At 45.0% G+C, this 17,850-nt stretch overlaps 1 protein-coding gene across 12 annotated transcripts in view; it reads right to left on the reverse strand.

Moving 5' to 3' along the window:
- LOC121855658 (myosin heavy chain, non-muscle-like) overlaps nt 1–17,850 on the reverse strand; it is a 206,732-nt gene that overhangs the window by 44,786 nt on the left and 144,096 nt on the right. For 9 of the 12 annotated variants that reach the window (XM_042350727.1, XM_042350726.1, XM_042350725.1 and 6 more), the window contains exons 3-4: nt 12,320–12,441; nt 3,453–3,497 (exon numbers count right to left, since the gene is read on the reverse strand). In XM_042350727.1, the coding sequence (XP_042206661.1) occupies nt 3,453–3,497; nt 12,320–12,441 (167 nt within the window). The remainder of the gene's footprint in view (nt 1–3,452; nt 3,498–12,319; nt 12,442–17,850) is intronic. The other 3 variants (XM_042350731.1, XM_042350730.1, XM_042350728.1) reach the window with 1 other exon arrangement.

Here is a 17,850-nt window from a genome sequence, read left to right on the forward strand (position 1 = left end):
ACGGGCGTGGCACCTCATACAGTGGAACGATCGTCACTATCCCGTGGAGCCGACATGATCCCCCATCCTTGGGAGGTTAAGCTGAACAAGTGTCAGCTGCTGCCCGTGGTGCTCCTGGGTGAAGATGGTGGAAAGTTCCATCTTCCATCACGTTAGATCAACACACCGTTTACCTCTCTATAAAGTGACCATCCCATGACTCGCATCTACTGTACTATCTACTGACCTGGCTACACCGGTGAGGTCAACTGAACTGGCTCGGTGATCTCTAGCTACATGACCCAAAATAGATGCATACACAATCACTATTCATCGGCCCTACCAAATGTATTTAACCCGAGTGTGAACAAGTCTTGACTACATATTACAGAGGCAACAAAGACAACACTGTAAGCGACTGTGGTGGTGCGTGTTAGGGTCACTGACCTCCAGTTGCCACTAATGCAGGTCAACTCCTTACAATCTGCATTCCTTCTTCCTTGGATTTTTTTTGTTTCAGTGTATAAACTCACCATTTCCGATTCAATACATACATCCCCATGTACGTTGTTCACGGATCTATCGACTAAATTATGTGTGTGTGCAGCACCAGCAGCCGTGTATCACATAACACAACCTCCACAAATCATTGAGGGGTTATTTAACCTCTCCGTTTGTGTCTTTGTCCTAACAACCACAACCCCTTGATTACACCTCACACCATAAACGTCATGCATCGCTCCATTATAAGAGAGAAATGATTTGTTAGTCAAGTCAATTTAACTAATACAAATACTGTATAAAACACTCCCGAAGTGTCCAAGGTTCGAGGACAAGTGTACGGCACCTTTGGAAACGTCAACCCATAAGTAAAAACTCACATGTGGTAGTTTACTGTGGTTATGGCCTCACAATCGCCAGAAAAAAAAAACTCGAGTTGACAAGAATGCGAGTTTCAATCTATCAGTTACGCTTCCATATGATAAGTTCCTCCCTAAAATATTTGGTGATGTAAACTCGCTACGAAAAGTATCTGCAAGGAGGAGGAGTGGTCCCGATGGATGTCGTCCTAATGAACACGCGCCTCCTGTGGTTTCGGTAGGGTTGTTAAAATCTTTCGTCCGTCGTGTCATTGTCTAGCCAAAAATTTTGATGAGACTTTTTGCAGCGAGTGTACCCACGGTTTATTCGTCCATACCTGGGTCCCCACTTCTTTTCCCTTTTGGTTTACTTTGAAAATGTCACAAATTCCCCAGAATGTCTACCTACTATCAGTTCATGACCGTTGACACTTGTTACCTTAAGATCATCGGTGATCCCTTTACCAAACCTGACTTAACTGAACAGACTGATATTTGTCCTGTATAGTTAATGGTTTTGTTTTCAGAATAGACATAATGAGAATAGTGGTCATTCAGAGTTGAAATGATGGTAGTAGAGGAAACGTTAAGTTTCTGCACTCACATCTGGATACCTGTGTGAGGCTGGCGGACCCCATCAGTGTGGAAAATACAAACCACATCATCCTTCCTCCCTCGCTAGATAACCCGTGACCTCGTAAATCATCGACAAAGTGGATATTACCACAAAATGATCACCGAGTGTGGCTGAACGCTCTGCCTCACCACAAGGCCTAAAACCTCAATAGTTATTGGTCAATGCTGATGTGTAGCTGCTGGAGTGGCAGGCCGAGGTCAGTACTCACAACACATCACGTGCCCAGATCCAATAAATTTTATGATTTCATTTGACAGACAAATATATAAATCTACTGGTTTTTGCAGCATAAACATATATTTGTACAAGTGAACACCCAATGATGGATGGAAGTCTAAACGTGCGGGCGTGGCAAGCATCATAGTTTCTCCATCAACCCAATAATTACACACCATTTAACACGGAAAAACACCAGATAAATCTAAGATATTAAACCGCAGGTAACCATTTGAGAAAACGAGGAGTAACGCCTACCACAACACTATCAATAACAACTTGGTGGAGCCGGCACAGCCTCCTGGTAGGTCAGGCTGGGGGCTCCAGTAGTCAGAGAATTAGTTTAATTTAACGTAAATTCGGTATAATACGACACGCTTATATCCACACTAAGAGATCAGGTGTGACGTCAGTTTAAACCAACAGTCCACTGAATCCATTTATAAATCATAAAAAAAATGAGGTTTAATGTTGTTTTTCAATTGGTTTAGTTTAATTCATTTTTGTTTCCAGTTACGATTTTTTTCTTCATGTTCTTCAATGAAACACTAGAGTTAATAAAATCCGTTGCAGGTAACACGACAAAACTCCCCAATATAATGAGGACAAATGGAGAGTATTGATGGAATCCTAGACCCACATACGGTAACACGGCGGCAAGGATGGAGACTCATTTAATATGTTCTGAGATACCGTCCGTCCCCCCCAGCTACACGCCAGGGGATAATATTTACCTGTGTGTGTGCGCGTTAAATTACACCTTCAACAACATCCATACCTTCTCAGTAATAGGCGCCATAAGTCCTAGCCAGCGTTTACTTTGCCAGATAAATTTACTGTACATCATCTACGAACATTATTCACTTGTCTCTCAACAAGGTGTGTGTTGTACAGTATGTAACACAATGTACACCAACCTTGTAACGGGTTTACTCCGCTCAGCTAACAGAGATTAATGCCTACTACACTGGACAACCCGGTTTACCTTATCCGTTCAGATACACGTCAGGTTTAAATCTTCTTGAGGACCCCGTCAATGGAGTCCTAACTTCAAAAACTGAGACCTGAGGACCCGAGTGTTCCTTCTGACGGTGTACTCCGCCCATCAATAGCGCTCCTGCTGGTCGCCCACACCCATCCCAGCCCAATTCTTTTATGGCAGTTCAGACGGGGACATGTACCTAGTATAATCATATTTCATCGGCACTGTACTACTATTTTTTACAAGTTAGTCCATACTGCTAATACACCCATGTTAGAGGTGAAGAAGGTAAATTTTTACATTGTTACTTGGAACTACTGCAGTCTCCCAAGATATTAGTAACCAACACTAAAGCAGAAGCATAACCTAACGCGAGTTTGGGTTAATGAAGGAGTAAGAAAAGCGTGTGCCACACTAAATCAACAGGTGAAAGGAAGGTAACAGTTTCAGCCCACTCACCGATAATGATCCTGGAACCATCTTATTAAACAAATAATATTTAACACACCTCGAGGGAAAATATTTTACAGCATAAGACCAACCCTCGAATAATTGAAGATCCTTAACTGAATGTTTATATTTCAAGTTAATAGGAGCATGAGAGGTGTCCAGGGATGAAAATGGTGAGTGGGTGTACATCTCGGGTACAAGAACCTCCGTCAGCCTCATAACACCCGCAGGAGTGCATGAGGATGCCCAGGGAGTAACAGCATCAAAGACAGGCTGTGCAAGAGACGTGTGTAGGCGTCTTGGTAAAGAAGGAAGAAGGTGTACTCACGGACTTGTAGACGTTGCCCGTATGTTGTTGTGTCTGTTCCTCGCCCTGTAGGAGCCCAGCCCGGAGAAGAAAGCCAGAGAACCGTTAGTCAGGAGCCCCTCTGGTGGGGGGAAGGCCACCACTAGGCAGGTAAGGGTTGGGGGGCATGCAGGGAGGAGGTTGGCCACTATACACCTAGTAGATTATCTGGACGCTAACTTGGACTGTAGAGTTGTAGGGATAAGGCAAGAGGAGGAGAAGGTATACTGGAGGGTGGAACAGCACAGGGAACAAGGGAGGACAGAGTGGTAGGTACACAGGAGGCAGCAGTGAGTGAGTGAGTGAACAAAGTTTGGGGGCAAAACCAGCGGATACGAATTCTGGATGGGTTCGAGGCAGGCAGAGGGGTAGGTACAATGTAAGGTAGAGGGACAACACACTACCATCATAAAAATGGTTATTATTTTTTTCTAGAGGGGGGGAGGGGGGGGAGGCTGGCTCAAGATTCAACAAGTTCCGACAAAGAAATTCCTTAATATCTTAACGTGAATCCGTAAACGTAGCGACATCATGGTGGGTGAGTGTAAAACCTGAGCTTTCGTTTCACAAGACACTCGAGTCAATCCCTTTAACTTTTGGGTTATCTAAATGTCTATTGCGTTACCGTTTAATAGTCGTTTTAAATAGGAAGGTTTGAGACTAGTAAAAGCCAAGATGATGATAACCCACACAAGGACACAGCGCGATAGGGTAGCCGAGCATTATCTAATTTAGTGTACAGTACCGCCAGTGTCAGGACCACGGCGACACATGTGACGCTAGTAGCAACTGTTGTGTGTCTCAAGTTTATATTTATTGACTTTAGAAAGGGGGAAATCAGGCTGTGCCATAGATCTATTCACGAGTAGACCGTACACACAGCCCTGCAGGACACCCATTAGTGTACGTCATCATAGCATATAACCCATCAAAGTAGTTTAGTATTAATTACCACAAACCACATCCATTAGTTATGCACTAAACCCACCCTCGAGGAAATACTGTACAGGATTCTTTTTTAATGAAATACTTTAATAGTCTGTATGAATGGGATAATGCAAATGTGCAAATGCTTAAGCAAATTTGGTCCTCGACTCGAAAATTCGATCCTTACTAACATGGTGCAGGGGGAAGGCAAAGCACTTGTTGGCAGGACACCTTATATACATCCTTGTGTGAAGCTTGTGATAAAAAAGAAACCTCCCAGGGCTTCAGGTGCTACTCACAACCGCTATGGCTGATAAGGTGACCGAATTGCCAAAGGTATATAATCCTCTGCGGTGTCTTTAATAAAGTGCGGAGCTAAGTGGAGATAAACGCACTTGGAGATAAAAAAAAAGGGGGGGGGACGCGCGCAACCTACCCACGCCACTCACCGAATCATTTTTTTTACCGAGATGTGGAAATGACGAGCAAATGGGGAGGAGGGTGATAATGACAGGAGAGGTCATGAACCTACTGGTGTTGGCAGAGGTCATAAGGGGAACAGGTGTAGTGGCAGAGGTCATGAGGGATACAGGTGTGGTGGCAGGGGAGGTCATGAGGGGTTACAGGTGTGGTGGCAGGGAGGTCATGAGGGATACAGGTGTGGTGGCAGGGGAGGTCATGAGGGTTATAGGTATGGTGGCAGGAGGTCATGGATACAGGTGGTGGCAGAGGAGGTCATGGGGGATACAGGTGTGGTGGCAGGAGGCCATGAGGGATACATGTGTGGTGGCAGAGGTGGTCATGAAGGATACAGGTATGGTGGCAGGGGAGGTCATGAGGGTTACAGGTGTGGTAGCAGGGGAGGTCATGAAGGATACATGTGTGGTGGCAGGGGAGGTCATGAGGGATACAGGTGTGGTGGAGGGTGAGGGGATACATGTGGGTGGCAGGGGAGGCCATGAGGGATACAGGTGTGGTGGCAGAGGGAGGTCATGCAGGGGAGGTCATGGGGATACAGGTGTGGTGGCAGAGGTCATGAGGGATACAGGTGTGGTGGCAGGGGAGGTCATGAGGGATACAGGTGTGGGAGGGGTGGTGGCAGAGGTCATGATGGATACAGGTGTGGTGGCAGGGGAGGTCATGATGGGATACAGGTGTGGTGGCAGGGGATGAGGATCAGGTGTGGTGGCAGGGGAAGTCATGATGGAGACAGGTGTGGTGCAGGGGAAGCATGATGGAGACAGGTGTGGTGAGGTCATGGAGGATACAGGTGTGGTGGCAGGGGAGGTCATGATGGAGACAGGTGTGGTGGCAGGGAGGTCATGAGGGGATACAGGTGTGGTGGCAGGGGAGGTCGAGGGGATAGGCCATGAGGGATACATGTGGTGGCAGGGGAGGTCATGAGGATGCATGTGGTGGCAGGGGAGGTCATGAGGGATACAGGTGTGTGGTGGCAGGGGAGGCCGAGGATACAGGTGTGGGCAGGGAGGCCGTGGGGATGGTGTGGCAGGGGAGGTCATGAGGGATACAGGTGTGGTGGCAGGGGAGGTCATGAGGGATACAGGTGTGGTGGCAGGGGAGGCCGCGGAGGGATACAGGTGTGGTGGCAGGGGAGGTCATGAGGGATACAGGTGGTGGCAGGGGAGCCATGAGGGATACAGGTGTGGTGGCAGGGGGGAGGATACAGGTGTGCAGGGGAAGTCATGATGGAGACAGGTGTGGTGGCAGAGGAAGGAGACATGAGGGGAGGCATACAGGTGTGGTGGCAGGGGAGGTCATGAGGGATACAGGTGTGGTGGCAGGTGAGGGTCATGAGGGACAGGTGTGGTGGCAGGGGAGGTCATGAGGATACAGGTGTGGTGGCAGGGGATGTCATGAAGGATACAGGTGTGGTGGCAGAGGTGGTCATGAAGGACAGGTGTGTGGGGAGGTGATGAGGGGATACAGGTGGTGGCAGGGGAGGTCATGAAGCATACAGGTGTGATGGTAGGGGAGGTCATGAGGGATACAGGTGTGGTGGCACGGCAGGTCATGAAGGATACAGGTGTGGTGGCAGAGGAGGTCAATGATGCATACAGGTGTGGTGGCAGAGGTGGTCATGAGGATACAGGTGTGGTGGCAGGGGAGGTCATAAGGGATACAGTGTGGTGGCAGGGAGGAGGGATACAGGTGTGGTGGCAGGGGAGGTCATGAGGGATACAGGTGTGGTGGCAGGGGAGGTCATGAGGGATACAGGTGTGGTGGCAGGGGAGGTCATAAGGGATACAGGTGTGGCGGCAGGGGCATGTCGTCAAGGAAACAGGTCATAACAGAAGAGGGCAGCAGTGAGGGGCAGTGTACAGGAGTGCCAAACCTCGGGCTGAGGTATGGGCGTCTTTAATTAATCCAAGGAGGGTCATACATGGGTACTGACCTTGGTGGGCGAGGGTGGCTGAACCAGGGGGGGGAAGGGAGGGGTCATGGAGGAGAGGGATCCAAGAAAATATGTACATTTACAGCATGCAGATTAGTACATGGACTGTACAGGTTATAAATGTCAAATTATAAAACCGTTATGTACATATGTTCACCGAGATGAAACCCCAAGTTATTGTAGTTACTCTGTGGGAAAGATATTAAGAGTTAAGGTATATTAAGGATATATAAACATGCACATGCTGGGAGCCCGAGATAAACAGCTAGGTAACACACCCACCGCAGCCCTCAATACTTACACTAACAGGCCACACACGGCTCTCCAAATACTAGTTTAAAACACAAGCACGCGGTAAAATGTGTTACCCAGCCTTTAATCTCTTCATTAAATGTTAATGTGGACTAGTATCCTGTCTATATTAAAGCTAACTGTAACTAAACTCACTTAATATATACAATATATAGAGGGTCCTCCAGGAACAAGCATCATCTGGGTGCAGGGGAGACCGCTGGTGGTGGAGACATGCGTGTTGCACATAGCACCTCACACACCCCGGCCAGGGTCTAGCCATGCATACAGGATCTCGTAACGTCATACAACTCATCCATACAGTGATCACCCGACTTGCATCCCACAGGTACTGGAGGGCAAAAATCCACACCTGACATGCTACCATACCATACACATCAGGAAAGGTAACCGTAATATCAACTACGGTGTGTAATACCTGGTTATAATTATGGAAATGGAGAGAAAAATCTTGACATAGGATAGCTACATACAGTATATGTAAGTGAGTAATAGTGGTAGAATTAGCGGTGTAAAGACGTGCTCTTCATCAGCCTCAAGAGGACGCAGGGAGGAACAAGAGGGCGGTGATGGTGGGCCAGGGAAACAATGCCATCGACGCCTCATCTCCCATCACAACCAACTAGTTATTTACCCATCTTTACGACACCAGTGTTTCAATATCCCTTCTCCCCCTCCTAACCCTCCCATTTTTAGATTAGTCACGCTACATGTGTGCACAAGCTCCAATAATACGTTCCCAATGTTACATGCTGAACTGGAACCTGAACCTGCCAACAGTTTACTACTAGAAGACCTTTGCTCTACATTTTATCAATAAACACTTGTCACGAGCGTTATGAAGTTTCTCCTGTATCAAGCGTTGATTCCTTATCTCCACCCCCCGCCCCTCGACCCCCGCCGGGAGATGCCAAGGTCTGGGAAGAGAAACTAATGAGACGTCTGTCGAGCCGAGGTTAACGGAGCTGGCACTGTGTTCCCAGGCGTACCTACATCTATTATTTGCCTCCCCTTCCCTAGCTACACACCCTCCCTCACGCCCCCCAAAACAACCCTCCCCGTACTCACTATCACATCCAAAATCGATGATGGTTCCCGAACATGTCAGTGCGGGAAGCGACGTACAAGTCACCACACTCTTGTCTTGAATCGCGTGTTCGCATCTGAAATACACGAAACGCAGCCCTCTAAATCCTTCCCAGCGTGAGAATACCCAGGGGGTAGATACCCATCATTATGCTGCCAACACAGAACACCTGTGTTCGACAACCGCCCTCAGAGAGGCAATTACACAAAGACTGGAAGCTGTAATCACCCCGACTTTAACCACACCATCCTCACCGAGCAATCTTCCGTTTGCTTAACGTTCACTGTAATTATAATGTTTACCACAGCCAACAGGAGTACTCACGCTCCTGTGCATTCTACTTATTACTTGAACGGAGCCAATAACTGAGAACGACGTTTGCCAACATTATACTTTCGATAAGTCACATCATGGTTGAAGATAACTATTTAACAATTATAATACAAGTTATTTATGTTACTGCATAATATATGATGGGCACCTATAGTTACATTATTAAAAAATAACCGTTACAATAAGGACTTGCATTATTGGCTAATAAAATAGTGCACCGACTCCTCTCACAGCGGACCCTTATGAAGGTAACCCTCGAAAACGTCTTTAGTGTACAGGGGCCCCTATACCAGCCTCTCTATGTCCTAGGCGCCATATTTATGATAGCTATGGTACGCAGTGAAGGGAGAGGGTTGTGTGGTGGAGGCAGACCCGTACTCTCTCATTATCGTAGTGGTGGCTGGCACTTACTATCAGCAGTGGTTGTACTAGTACCACGTCATCATTATGCAGCAGACATCACAGTCATTAGTTGCCCGTCATGAGAGACTTGTGGAATAAGTCATAATAGCCATCTCAACAAGGAAGGGGCGGGGCTCTATTGCTCTCTGAATACTCATTAATCTATCAGGTTGGTAATGACTGCTCCTAAAGGGGTAACGTAAAACTTTAACGGTGGTGGTGGCTTTCAGCAGATACTAGGGAGAGGTGACGGTGTGGTGCCGCTACTACTATCGCCAGGTAACCTTATCATGCAATATTCTTATCGTTTTGATAAACTAGCGACACGATCGCGACCCCTGCCAATCTGTACGAGTCAGAAGACTGCATTATCCAGGTCGTCAGTGGCAGCTGACGTCACCCTAACAGAAAGCTGCAGGATTCGCAATCATTATGATGTCGACCTCTCACAGAGTTTTCACTAACGAGCGACGATGTCGTATTGTATTATTGGAAGCTATATTTCTTCAGTGCTAAGTGGCGAGGTACAGGACTTGATACACTGTGAGGCTTCAATCATATAAACTTTAGTGTGATCAGATATTAAGTCCCATTAGTCTCATTCTCCAATTGCTCACCAACTTATATCTTTACAAATTACAATTTAATTTCATTGCATTCTTACTCACGTTCATAGGAAAGAATGGAGATCACCTCTCTTCTTGAGACATCCCCCTTTAACCTCGACTTCCTTACCCAAACAAACTCCAGTATCTCCTGCCGGGGAGGGGAGAGTCACTAGTCTAGCCACTCTCTCCATTTGTTTACTCTAGCATCACAATTAACCACCAAACCAAAGTCGCCGCCCTCCAGCTCTCCTTACCACCACTTATCATATGCGTAACCGTTATAGTCCATTAGATAAAACAAATATATATATATACACAGTAGTACCCAAGGCAGCAAACCTTACGAGAAAGTTCCTCTGGACTCTTCCCAGGACTGGAGAGAACGAACATCTTTTTCCAGATAATACACCCGATTCCAGTGAGGGCTGTGGGAAAGGCATATGCAGCGGACGGCTTGATCACGTCGAGAATAAATCCTGTGTGGTGTTGGTGATAAGGATTCTTGGAAGAGACGTGAACCTCTTACCTCATTCCGACAAGGTCCCCGAGACAACACACGCCCACTCATGATTGTTGTATTTTTACCAAGAATAAGCAACTCGTTCAATTATGCTTGCACCCCTTTTCTCTTCCCTTCACCATACTCAATCCCCTTTCCCATACTCCCGTCATCCTCCACAAAATAATATTCGCCATTACTCGGGGCTTCCTACTGATGACAGCCCCTAAATATCTTACTCGAACCATTGTTATCGCATTCCTTACGAGAGAAGTGAATGAAGACCAAACAATCACCTTGACATTTTAGCCGATCCACCAGTCGATTAATTCTCGTCCAAGAGCCAGCGAAGACCTCCCAACACCCGAATACGCTTGGAACTAAAACAAGATTTCCCATATTTACTGTGCCGTCAATAGCGCTTTTCTGGGAGGATATTTGGAATTTATTTTCATCTATGTACAAGTGTCAAAGGTGGGCGTGAGGGGGGCGAGGGCGTGCGGGCAGACAAAAGTATAAGAAGGTAATGTGGGGTTTAGGGGGCGTGTGGCATCACGTGCAATACTTTACTCCCTCCTTCGTGCTAGTTGACATTTATCTTTACACACCATCTCAAGAGCCTCTTACGATCTATAAGGCAACGTATTAAAAAAATAGTTTCATCCCTATCTATATCCTTAACATTAAGGCGAGATGTGCCCAGTTTATTTACTTCCCAAACAGATCCAACCCTGTAAACAAGCCCCCCAGGATTGTTGCCTAGCGGGACCAATTCACGAGAAAACTTACTTACAACACCCTCACAACCTTATTAGACTCAGTTTACCCCCTCAACCTCCTCTCTGTTTCAACTCGGACATCTCACCCCCCTCTCCGCCCACCACTCATCACCCCGTATTATCTTGTCTGATGAAAAACTAAATTAAAATCTCTGGTGCATCTCCGGTAAGACCAACTCCGTGGTACCTCTGGGCTGATGAAGACCTATTACGAATTTCACAGGGACTAATATCAAGAGTGAAGACATCAACATTACAGCATGCTAGATGTTAGAAATAAACTCATAACACGTTAATGTAAATAAATACTTTGGAGAGTGAAATAATGAAAAGGAAAAAAGGAAAAATGAAGGACGCTGAAGGAAGAAGGCTCTGTGTTGGAAGATCTATATTCATACTACAATAGAACATAGGAAGTAATCATAATTCACAAGATAATTATTGATAATACAGGAGAATGCGAGAGACCAAGGACTGTAAATGTTTATACAGAACAGAATAAGATGTCTAAAAAACAAAGAGCTTACACTACAGAAAAGATACATGTATCTCTTATAGTTAACTGCTTTACATACTCTCTCTCTCTCTCACACACACACACACACACACACACACACACACACACACACAAAAGAACGTACACAGTGGACGTCAAAGAGGAGGGAGGGAGGGAGGGGCCATCTATCAGGCGCCATCATCACTCGCAGGTACACCACACACCAGGTCAACATTTAACCTTTTACCGTATCAGACCAAGAGGACCAGCAAGCCTGAATTTGCAAGTCTAAACATATTGGTGCAGCCTGACCTAATATTCTCCCCTCCTTTCACCACCAGTTTACTCTTACACACGAAGCGTTAAATGCTTTCAAGGTCCTGAGGGAACACTACTGGCACTCCCGGGACAAAAGTGCCATACAGTATATAATTTCAAAGGGGAGGGAATGACTACAGCGCCATGAGTTGTTTAACATCTATACGTCAACTTGAAAAACGTCAACTGGGAAGGATCAAACATCACACCACTTGCCGTCTTGCTCTCTCTAATACACACAAGTATATGCACATACACAACTACATGTATACACACACAGGATTGTTCAACAATGACCAGGACAATATGTGACAGGTAACCACACAGCACCAAGTCCTCAGTCTTAGGGGGTTAAGGGAACTCTTGATATAAAGTGGAGCTTCTCTAAACAACCAATCACTGATGTACGGACACGCAAATCATGCGTTTACACACACTTTATATAATTAACACACTTTATATAATTAACACACTTTATATAATTAACTATAATATTAAGCTTTCTACATGATCCCTACACAATATAAACTCATACAATGCACAGAGCAGCACCTAGATGCTTTCTACGTTAACACAAGATCTTAAAGATGTCCACACAAGTGGCAGAGCTGCACAAAACTCGGCTAGAATTTATACAAGGGTCACCTAGAGGTGAGAGGGATGGCAACAACTTACGGATGCTCCGCCCTTGGCCTTGGAGGCGGCGACGTAGGCCAGGTACTGGATAACCTTCTTGGTGTTCTCCGTCTTACCAGCGCCAGACTCTCCCGTACACAGGATGCTCTGGTCCTCCCGATCTGCAACACACACAAAGATATCAATATTGAAAACTTAATTTGCATCACAACATAATATCTGCATCACAACATAATATCTGCATCACAACATAATATCTGCATCACAACACAATATCAAGTATAACCACAGTACACCAAAGAAGTGCACGCAGCAAGAAGCACCTAGTATGTAAAGTATCCGAGTATGTAATTTAATGAATTTTAATCCGTATGTATTCATTTACAATTATTATTAAAGTAAATACGTACGGCATACATTTGTCTACAAGTGTACATGTGCGACAACATATGCGAGTAGTATTTGTTATACGTCATAAAATATTCTGGTGACCTAAAACTACTGTACTGGCAATTAGAGAGCAAACGAGAGAAAAAATTATCATTTGGGTCAAGACATTCGCCCTTTTAGGTCCTCGTTGCTCGGTAGAAATAACTGACACGAGAGCCACAATAACCCGAGTGTCCGGCTTGTCAATAACCAACTGGCGGCACCATTGTCAGTCACCTTAGTGTTGATCAGATAAGACAACCGGTACTGCAGTGCGGCACAGTCACCTGTCTGTCTGGCTGCTACAGAACCCGGGACATACTTTATTGAACTTTATACTAACACTCATTAACCTCCACACACCTGATCTTTCATGCTTCTGGTCGTGGTTTTAATTATATCGAGATTAAATCGTTATTTCCAACTGTTCTGCATTGTATTCCTCTCAACCACACTTAAGACAAAATCATCATCATGTGTGGTAATTTGTCTTCGCAACTTACAAGACGACATAACATCTGGTGATTAAAACTCTTAAAAAGGTTAGAAGCTATCTGTCATTGTCTTACATGTGCATCCACGACCGTAAGTGCGTATGTAATTTTGCGTGCAGTTCTTGTGTGTACAGTATTTGATATAAGCGTTGCATCGGATTATTTTTAAGGATTTTGCGTGCACGTGAACATACAACAAATTACAGGTATTGGGAACACTTTGTAGTTACCATAACGCAAATCAACAAGGTAAACAAACAACTTCTACATTCTTCTCAATATATATTTTCCATCTTAAAACAAAGGCGAAATTCACCCTTTTAACAAAATCTCGAGTCGATCCTTAAACTACACCGACTACTGAACTAAATATTTCCAGGAATTATTCTTGATTCGATGAATATCCGGAGTGTGAAAAAAAAACAGTGACCAAAGACTCCACAGCAGATATAATATACGCCATATTATATAATCCACAAATACAAAACTGACAAGAACAAGCAACTAATACCCAATGGCAAAAACTCAATACACCGGCGCACAGTACAACCATCCTCCTTTTTCGACCCAGAGCCTTATCGCTGGGAACAAGGGAGAGAGGTTGAAGAGGATGCCATACATTACACAATATACTGGTTATAAAGACCCATGCGAAGTGTCAAGTCAAGCTTTGATGGAGGTACAAGTAAGAGCACCTGAAGGGCTGCAACACGTCGAGAAGAACCAGACTCAAAGAAAACAAGTCAAAGTACACTCAGGTTGAAAGTCGAGAAGGTAAATGGAGAAGTAACGAGATTACAGGCCAAGCATGAGGTGAATCCGTAACGAGTTGAGAATGAAAAGATAAAGAGCAATGACCCTGAGATTGAGTTCAGTTTCTCACCGCCACATCAACTCACTCGGCGAATGGGTGTTACCTTATACCTACTAAGACAGTAGTTTTTTTTTTTAATACAAAGTACATAATTTAAAAAGGTCAAACAAGCGTAAATACACATGACAAACTACTCTTGAAAAACGACCTTTTAATTGTCTGCTGCAAATGACGTACAGCAGTGTAACAAATGAATGACTATGTAATGACGGTACAGCACGAAGGCCGCACTCATGAACTGATCCGGGGTGTTTTTTTTAAGGCTTCATGTGAGCCAAGTCCTAGCCGCTGTAAACGAAGGTACAAAGTTGGTTTCACCGTGGCAGCTGTTAAGAGCCGAGTGCTGCCTTGGCTAGATCAACGACAGAATTGAGGAGTCTTTCTAAAGTTATCTATAAACTGTTGTACTCAGATAGATAGATAGAGATAGATAGATAGATAGATAGATAGATAGAGATAGATAGATAGATAGATAGATAGAGATAGATAGAGATAGATAGATAGATAGATAGATAGATAGATAGATAGATAGATAGATAGGACTACTCACAAGCTAGCGAGGACCCAAGAATTTTGTATACCATCAGTTTGCAAAAGTAATCACGTGGCGCAACCACTTCACTCTACACTACTGCCTCCCTAGGGTAGGCATTTGAACTATACAAGCAAGCACGAGGTGGGGGCACGAGAAGAGGGGGTTGTTTGTAGAATAAGCAAGCTAGGAGGGGGCTGGACACAACGCGCCTTGTTTCCCGCTCAGCTGATGACCGTCTTCACACCACTAATGAACGACAATATCCACCGGCAGCTCCGCCCACACCATTAATCACCAAGAATTACTTTCGCAAAACAGTTTAGTATAATTAATTCTGCCAGCGATCTAACACCACCGTACCATTATCACACAGTGGCAGCATTTGGACAACTAATGTTTATCAACTGGCACACGACCCCTATTACCCAGCTAGTTAAGGTTGTGTACAGTCTTGGGGGTACTACAGTATTACAACTGACACGTATTACCCAACTGCTCATTGTAATAAAATCACAAATTTTATTTACGGTTGTGAGAATATGGGAGACGGGGGGGAGGGAGGTGAAGAGGTAATCCTAAATAAATAGGAGGGCAAAAAGTTATACAAACTGCAGTAATTGTAAAACTTACCAAAACAAGATAAAAAAACTTATGTTTAAACTGTGAACTTTAAACATTCATGAATATTCAAGACAGAAACTTAACTGTGCCTGAGGTGGGGAGGGGGCAGTGTGGAGGGTGAGCGTTGAGTGGGTAGGACACGGTTGCTACAGGGTCTCGCCTCCCACATGTACTCACACCCATCACCAGATTAGGCTATTTATCAGTGTGCATGAACTACACATCTCACTACAGCAGCTTCTCCGATGTGCAGCCTAGCACCAACACATCGACCTCCCCTACACATACACTGTACACAATTACCAACACCTACCGTACCGTCAAAATGTGTCCATTTTCTCTAACACCCTAAAGATACGTACCGTCTGATTCTACTGTACAATGTCGATAACTTATTACCGGGTACACTGAGGGTAGACAGTGTGCGTAACGAAGAAAGAACAAAGCAGGAAAGACTATACATTCTTGATACGTTTTTCAATGAGCAGAGAAACAGACAAACAAACTGCACACCACCATACAATAAACATGTTGATGCTCCATAACTTGCCGCACAGACCGCACAGACCATTAGCCAATAACACCCGACTTCACTAGCAACTACTGGAGAAATAATTATAACGCACCCTGAAGAAAAAGTAAAGCAATAGACAAATTAAGGAAAAAAAAATAGCAGTCAGAACTTAATATAAACCACGCGGTCAAGAAATGTTTATCATGAAAGAAAACACGATACATCATCTTAAATTTCCCCCAAGAGTGGCGCCGACAATAATATGATGCAGGTGTTGCTTCCTTCCATTATAACGTAAAATGAAGGTACCTTACTAGTAGGCGTGGCCACACCCTGTGTAAACGAGGGAGGTGTGGCACACTAAACACCGCCCAGGATAACGTTACCGCTTCACACTTTATAATTAAGTGTTGTCCCCTCTCCGACAGGTGGCGTCAAACACAGGTGTACTTACGTGGGACAGCTGCAGCACGAACATTTCATTTACACTACACATCTAGTGACTGCAATGTCACTCTGCTCAAGGTGACATTTGTATAAATTAACTTTATTTATTAAAAAGTTTCATTCGTTTGGAAAAAAATAATCAGTTTCATGAGTCACTGTTATTTAAGGTCCAACTGGCAAATTTATGTAACTTTTTAACCTCGTCATGTACCCAAATTTCTACCCAGGAGCAGTAAGGGGACAGTGGAACACGGGCGACCAGTGATGGGTACAGAGGAGGGGGAGAAAGGGTGTCAAGTAACACCATCATCTGAGAATTCAAAGAGCGAGTCAAGCTTCATCCTCACGTACACCAACCATCACCCAACGCTCTCTACCACACGTCTCTCAAACCAACTACAGGTGCTTGTGACGACGATGACAATATCATCATCTTCGGACCAACTAACAAAATCCACCACTTCTTATTTAATGATTAAAATAAAAAAAGAACATTATCCATAATTCCGTCCAAGTATTCACACTAGAGTATAAATAAAAGTTGTTGTCGTGGAGTTGGTTAAGCAAGTATTAGACCCATAACTTACCACACTACCATGTTAGAAGATGAGTGTTGGTGAGGATCAGATTCCTACTTGGAGGTTTCATCCCGCCAACTCTCCCCCCCACTACCACCCTGGGTCACCACAACACCCACTACCTAATACTCACCCCAGTCCCACCACTCTCACACCACTGCAACGGAGGTAAACACACACACCTCTCCCATCTCGTGTTTATACATAATTATCTCCCAATACGGCATCACCTCATTAACTGCGACAACACTGCCCTTGTCAGACGTCTGTTATCCACAAAACTAGCTACAAGATTCAGGGCTGTGTGTTAAAATGCTTCATACACCACCACCCATAGTCTGTATTATGTGAACCTCCACCCACACTCGTGTTGTTTCCTCAGCCATCGGACCTGCCGTACTCTGGAGCCCTGATTTATATCTGCTGGTGATACACGGTGGGGAGCTTGAACGTATGTGTGTGTGTGTGTGTGTGTGTGTGTGTGTGTGTGTGTGTGAATATTAGGTTTGCGACACTAGACGAAACAACCCGAAAGACGATAATATTCACGAAGGGAAAAGTAACGTGACCAGCTGCAGCAAAAGACGCGGGCGATGATAGGATCAGTGGTGCCAGGGGAGACATGGAGTGGGGAGGGAGGAAGGGTGTAGGATGCCGATGCCACTGGTGACAAGTCATATAGTTTTGTGCAATTTTAGTGTGGGGAAGGAGGGGAGCGAAGGAGGGCCAGAAAATACAAACTATTCTTTATTGAGGAACCTGTGGATGGAGCGAGGCCTTTAAAATCAGAGGAACCTCAACACAATGCGAGTTAGTGAGAGGCCGTAAAATCCAGTTGTGGGTAGTGATGTGCGCGCGCGTGTGTGTGTGTGTGTGTGTGTGTGTGTGTGTGTGTGTGTGTGTATCGTCCTGTTACACGTGACCGAAGGAGGAACTAGCATCATCACGGACCACAGCTCGTATATCTTTATACTTGAGCTTAAGGACGTCACCTGCTTAATCCACGTGCTGGCAGGTTATACGGGGCACAAACACGTGAACAAGCCGAGATTAATGTTCTACATAACTTGAAAGGGCA

This window comes from Homarus americanus, unplaced genomic scaffold (assembly GCF_018991925.1).
Source record: "Homarus americanus isolate GMGI-L3 unplaced genomic scaffold, GMGI_Hamer_2.0 scaffold1438, whole genome shotgun sequence".
NCBI classification, from domain to species: Eukaryota; Metazoa; Arthropoda; class Malacostraca; order Decapoda; family Nephropidae; genus Homarus; species Homarus americanus.